This window comes from Seriola dumerili, unplaced genomic scaffold, assembly GCF_002260705.1.
Source record: "Seriola dumerili isolate Sdu_G_001 unplaced genomic scaffold, Sdu_1.0 BDQW01000003.1, whole genome shotgun sequence".
Taxonomy (NCBI): Eukaryota; Metazoa; Chordata; class Actinopteri; order Carangiformes; family Carangidae; genus Seriola; species Seriola dumerili.
Genome location: NW_019174258.1, coordinates 2,962,620 through 2,969,256, shown reverse-complemented (window position 1 = coordinate 2,969,256; position 6,637 = coordinate 2,962,620). Strand labels below are relative to the sequence as shown.

The following is a 6,637-nucleotide window of genomic DNA, read 5'->3' as shown; positions in this document are numbered from 1 at the left end:
AGTGTAAGTAAAAGCAGACAGGCCAATACCCATGTATGCATGTGTGAGTTTTTGATAATTCAATTAAGTGTGTTTACTGTGGAACACGTGTCAAAAAAGTTTTTTTTTCTTTGTGTGTGTGTGTGTGTGTGTGTGTGTGTGTGTGTGTGTGTGTGTAGTATCTTGGATACTTTGGTGATGCCAAGACCATGTACCAGAGGGTGTATGTGAAGTTCTTGGACACAGTTAACAAAAGGGAGTATGTTCGAGTGTGTAGTCGGAAGCCACGTTGCAAGCCTATGAACTCACTAAGGTACGCTAAGAGTATTGGCTGATGCAAATGAATTATTTTTAAACATGGCTCTTCAGTGGTGTAACTCTCTTGGTTCTGCCACCCAGGGGTGTTCAGGTGAAAACCTTGCTGGGCTTGACAGCCAACCCTTCCTCAGTCTCCCAGAGCCAAAAGCCCAGACCCAAACAACTTAAGCCAAGGGCAGAGCCCCCACCTAAGAAGAGGAGGAAATGGAAGGAGGAGTTTTCACCTGCTGCCTCGGGATCATCTGCAGAAGAAGGTGGTGAAGATGATGGTAAGAGGCCTTGTGACTTTTCTCATTAAATCTAGTTTGGGTACAAGTTAATGTGATTGTGGACTAAACCTCTTCCCACTCTCTCACTGCCTCTGGATGCCTTCTTGATCTCCCTCTCTCTCTTGCACATTCACACACACTGAAGAGTTAAACCCTCCGGTGCCGTTTGCTTCCCGGTTCCTCAACACACGAACCATGAAGGAAACGTTCAAAAGTTTTGTGGAACTGCTTATCAGCATTGCCTTAGACGAAGATGTGATGACAGCACTTGAGAGGGCAAATGGTAGGTGGATTTATTTTTGGAAATTGAGATTTTGTTCTTAGCTAGAGGGGCCTAATAATAGGTCAAAACTGATTTGTCGTATTTCAGATGAGTTGCTGCTGCCACATATGAAAAGAGTGGATGGGATGATCACTGACAACAGGAAACGCCTGCTTCACAAACTGCACATAGGGCAAGTCCTAAAGGTGGGTGTGTCTTCAAAACTGCATATTTATGTTTTACCGTGAGTTCTTTGGGAAAGAGAAGGGCAGGTTGAGCAACAGAAGTGGAGATTGGCATAATGTTCTAAATCAGAAGCAAGTAACCATCAGACACTTAGCAGATCATGTCTTCCACCTCTGCATGTCTCCATTTCATTCATTCACTACATTAACTCAAACGCCATAGTCACGCAATAGTAAATACAAAGAACAATAGAATCACTCTGCGTTGTCTCTTAGAAGCAATGGAAAATAGTTCGTTAGGTTCGGTTACTGTGGCAAATCATAAGCAGAGAAAGGCAATTTTGTTGTTAGGTGAACTGAGTTAAGCGGTTTTACAATGTCCTGTAAATGCACTACACTTTTATTTGGTTTCATCAGCATTATTTCCAATTCAAAGACAAGCCTACAAACATAAACTCAATCTTGATCTATTTTGATGACAGAAGGAAAGAAAAAAGTTCACATTGACTGCAGTATATGAAGCTAAGTAACCTGACTGTTCTGTGCCTTTTAGACGGCTCTAGACAGCTTCCCAGAGATCTCAGTGGTCACTGAACTGAAGAAGGATGGGGAAACCCCAGCCTTCAAGGTGCGTCTCAGTGGGAAGGCCTACAACAAGAAGACCATGAAGCCCTACAAGATGCCTAACAAAGTGCCACAAGTAAGACAGTAATGTTTTGGTAAAATTCAGTGTACTCTTAATATCTGTCCAGCAGAGGGCACAGTGTCATTATTTGTGCTTCGTCCTGTTGAAAACTGATGCCACTGTCCCCTCTCCTGTCATGTTGTCTCCCTATTAGAATAATGTTTTATTTAAAAATTCAAATTTTTAAATGTGCTTGAAGTGTTTTTAAAGTTTTGCTTTTCATTTTTCTAGGAGTATACAGTGGACCAGCAAAAAACTCAGTGGTTCTCTCTCTACCACTCTTTACAGCATTACAAGTACCACACATACCTCATGTGTAAGGACGAGGTGAGACAAAGTCTTACACACACACACATACACACACAAACACACACACTCTTCAGTAATAGTTAGCTTTTTCTTCTGATGCTTATTATTCTGGCCTGCTTCTGTTGTATTGCAGTTTTCCACAAGTCACTTTGGTACATTTCTCAGATCACAATTAAAATCTAAAATCGAAACTACTTGTTCAACCTTCACATCATCTAGTTACTTGTGTACATCATAAAAGTAACTTCCCATTCATTTGAACAAATTGCAAATGATCATGTACAGTTGTCTGCTGTTTCCTACATTCTCAATTGATTATGTCATGTTGATCAAAATGTATTATACTGGTTCTCTATTGAATGGTCTTACTTTCCAAAAACTTTAAGGTATTGGTTTATTGCATAAGTTGTTACGTGTAAAACAACAACACTACGACTTGTCATTCTGATGGCACTGACATGTTCATTGACGTGAATATTTACTTTTGAGAGATAAACTAAGGAGCAAGTTACTGGCTTTTTCAAGTAATCTACTGTGTGGTTTAGGATGATTCTTGAAATGTACCAAAGTGACTCAGAAAGACTGTAAGCTCAGTTAATAGAATAAGGATGAATACTCCTGTTTGTGGTTCTGCCCTCTCAGATTGCATCTCTGCGGGTGCAGGCAGGGGACCTGGGGCAGGAGGAGACTGTACAGAAGTGTCTGCAGAACGGAGCTTGGGTAGAGGGGCTATTTGATCGATTTGGAGAGCTAATCAATCAAGTGCAGCAGGCCTGCAGATGATTCATCCCTGACAAAAAAGACTGGAAAAAACAAAAGTCTAATACTTAAAAATAAAGGATGCCTCAAGGTGAAAATGACACCAGATAAGGACGGAGTGAGTCTCTCCTTCCAGCCACACAGAGATTTGAATCAGGGGCCTGTCAGTCGACTCGCCTGAAAGACGTTCAGGGGGCCTGTGGCATAAAAGTGGCAAGAGGTGAACAGTGGGACAGCAGTAAAGTTTATGGTCTGCATCACGGCATCCCAGCAGAAAGCAGTAACCTGATCAACACAGGGCAAGGACTTGTCTTTTGGGAGCCTTTTGGAAGATTTTCACATAGTGCTTCTCCTAGTCTTCGTAGGATTTTGTAGTTACAAGCCCACTTTTTATGGGTGTTTTCATAGATTTCTATTGTTGTTTTTCTTTTTTTTTCTTTTTGTTTTAAATTTTTTTTTTTTTTAGTTAAATACCAAATCATAACCAGTGAATATGCACTAGATAGAAAGCAATTGGCATAGGAAGTAGAGCACAGCAAATAAAAATGCAGAAATCTGATTGCGTACAGTTATAACATGCCTTCATCAATCATTTGATAAGTAGGCTCACATAGAGTTGATATATTGTACAAAAAAATCTCTATATATTATATATAACCGTAGTTATATACTGTTTGTAAAACATCCATTTCGTAATGGAGTGCCAACCTATATATAATGTACATTTTGTATAAAAGAACAGGGAGGTGGGAACTGCAGCAATTCTCTGAAGGAGAAATGTAGTAACTATAAGCTGTATCTATATTGTGGTTTAACTTTTGTGCTTCAAACACCCCTTTGCTTATGAGATGCGAGTCATGAGAATGCAGTTCCAGTACTGCTGTTATGAATTTTGTTAATCAAATATTACCTTGAATTATCTGAGGGTAAAATGAAATAAATAAAAGTTGTCTTTATACTCCTTTACAGACATAGCCCACATTTTATGACAAATAGATATATATTTTTCACAGAAGTAAATATTGTTATATTCTCTTGTTCATTACAGTTTCTAAGACACTTTTTCATTGTTTTTTTTTTTTCACAATTTTCAAAAATGGACTCTTTATAAGTCAGTTACCAATTTTATGCTATCAAAGTAATCTTGTTCTTTAAAGATGCAGTTTGTAAATAAAGTGCCGCATGTATTAGATGTTTTGTTTTTGCTATGTGATGCACCAGATTTTGAAAATGCTGTAGTAGCACAAAAATCATAGCTTAGAAGGTTTTTCTGCAGATCTACAACAGGCTACTTTAATGCAAAAAAAATCTTGACAAATACATCTTCGTTGCTGAATCAGTAAATTAAGGGAAATGAGTAATGTTTGTTTTTCAAGATTTTCTCATTGAAATCACATTCTGATGGGGCCTGAAGTGAAGATAAAGTATTAAAATTATGTATAACTTAGGGATTCAGTTCTTTTAAACCTCACAGGACAAAATCGTTATTGTGCAGAAATATTTAACCAGAGTGTACCTAGGACATGCATATCTAGATGCTAATGGCTGCCTTTATTGTGGACGTGGAGGGATAGACTGCTGCATATAAGCACTCATTGAACAGGAGATTCTGAGTACTAATTGTACATCGCATTGGATTTTAGAAGTTACTGTTTATGACTGTGTACCAAGGATGTTTGCTACGTATGATTTGCTCCATTACACGGGATTTTATGAAAACTTTGGCTGCATTGACAGTTGTTTTGCAGCCAAGGGAAGAAGAGTGGGTGAGAATGAGGTTATCGTTCTTCATTAGATGTTTTGTTCACTTCTAAAAGCGTCAGCAATGCATCCTGCAATCCACAACTCTAAAATAGTGGCAGCGATCCAACAAACTTGGCCAGTTAGTGTTCAACTTCACCTGCTTGTTGGAGTGTGCAGTTGATATTGGCTTATATCCTTCTGGGGGGAGGTAACAGCAAGGCAAAAAAAACTTGGCGTTATGCTCGCCCACCATGTTCTCATGACCAAACTATTTACTGTGAATGGGTGGCTGACTTCAGACGTCGTCTGAAAGGGTCTCGGGGCTGTTGAATAAAATATGATTGTCCAGCCAGGCCAGCCACAATGCAAAATTACTGGCAACCGCCAAAAAAACAAAAGTGTCTCTGTGCTGCAGCGACAGTTCTGTGAGGAAAGCCACTGTCCTCTGGCCTTTGGAGTTGGAGAGGAACGGGGGCGGAGGGCGGCAAGCGTTTGGGATTCCAGTACGGGCACAACTGGTAAAGACAGATACTGAACGTCTGCTCTCCAGATGAAAAGCATATGAATTTTAATGCACTGCATTGTTGCATATGTGGGAGACGGACTGAGAGGACCCTTGAGGCAGCATGAGTATGTGAGAAGGGCACAGAAACTGGCCTATTGGTTTTGGAAATGCCCCCTAGTAAAACTTAATGTACTGTGTGAAGTACACACTCGCAGGGTGCTTAGCAGGAATCTGTGGAAGGGAGAGTTACAGATTTGTACTCAGTCTGGCAGCTGCACAGACTAACCTGGCATGTTCCACTGACAACTGAACATCTGCATCTGTGCATTTATCAGTGGTGGAAAGTGACTAAGCATTTTGCTCTACATTTACCATACATAGGTACAGTTTTGAGATACTAATACATTGCATGATTTTTTCCATTTCCAATTCAGACAATACTTTTTGACAGCTATAGTGGCCATTTACTTTTTATTTGTCATTACTTTAACATAAAGAAAAATAATGAGATTATAAAATATAATTCACTATTAAATATTAAACCAGTTGCTCCTACACGTTTTTTGGCTTGTTATCCTTTACAAAAAGCGGTACTTAAAAAGATTAAGATGTAGCAATATGCTACAAAATGTTACAATACCTCACAAAAAGCAAAGATTAGAGAATAGTAAAAAAAAATGCATACAGATTCATGTCTAAAGTGTGGGTTCGCGTTTTGTTTCTATTTGTTCTCATGACCTATGTTGTTAAAACAAGCTCCACCTCAACCAGCTACAACAATAAGATGCTATTTACACGCTGATGCATTGGTATTAACAATATAATGTATTGTATTGTGTAATATCAATTTCCTGCAGAATGAGTAGGCCTACTTTTATTTTAAGCACATTTTGCTGCCAAAATGGCTGTAGAAAGTAAGGAAGTATGATTTTAAATGTGGGAATTGAACTTGTAATGGAACATTTTTACATTGTGCAATCTGCATTTTTACTGAAGTGAAGGATCTGAGTACTTCTTCCAACACTGGCATTTGGGGACTGAATGTCTTGCTCATGAGTTTTTTCTCATTTACAGGAAACCTTCAGTTTTATCAAAGGATCTCAACCAACAACTCTGGTCCCACAGTCACAGCAATGCTTCATACAGTTTCCGCATAAAAGTTTCTGGAGAAAATTCCTGAGGATATTTGTCATTGTCATAACTGTAAACAAATTAGTACCTGACTAGCATTGCGTGACCGATAAGTATGAAGGAGAAAGAAAAGGAAATATGCAGGGCTTTCCAGGCAAATGTAGAGAAACAGGAGAGTAAATATTGCTTTGACCTTGTGGACCAGAATTTCTGATTGCATTAACCAGAGTGTTCTCTCCCTCTCCCTCTCCTCACTCTTTCTCCGTCTCATTTTCTGTCAGTGTAAAGCATGTTTCACTCTTCACCACTGAAGTTTCATCGTCAGCTTTGTGGCGAGTTGACAAAATACCAGGAACATCTGATGGCGGTGCATTCATGTGAAGAGTTGTAAAACCAGTTTTGGCACCGAGTCGCATTTCTTTTAAAAGCAAGGCGTGCATTTCCTTTGTTGTGTGTGGATATGATGGCTCCATAAATATTATAAACAACATC

General features: G+C 39.2%; 1 protein-coding gene across 1 annotated transcript in view; it reads left to right on the top strand.

Moving 5' to 3' along the window:
* Positions 1-4,167, top strand: part of qser1 (glutamine and serine rich 1) — a 16,625-nt gene extending 12,458 nt beyond the window's left edge. The window contains exons 7-13 of the mRNA XM_022741567.1: positions 159-292; positions 379-566; positions 712-849; positions 937-1,034; positions 1,567-1,713; positions 1,930-2,025; positions 2,650-4,167. Coding sequence (XP_022597288.1) covers positions 159-292; positions 379-566; positions 712-849; positions 937-1,034; positions 1,567-1,713; positions 1,930-2,025; positions 2,650-2,790 — 942 coding nt within the window. The 3' untranslated portion in view covers positions 2,791-4,167. The remainder of the gene's footprint in view (positions 1-158; positions 293-378; positions 567-711; positions 850-936; positions 1,035-1,566; positions 1,714-1,929; positions 2,026-2,649) is intronic.
* Positions 4,168-6,637: the final 2,470 nt, after the last annotated feature.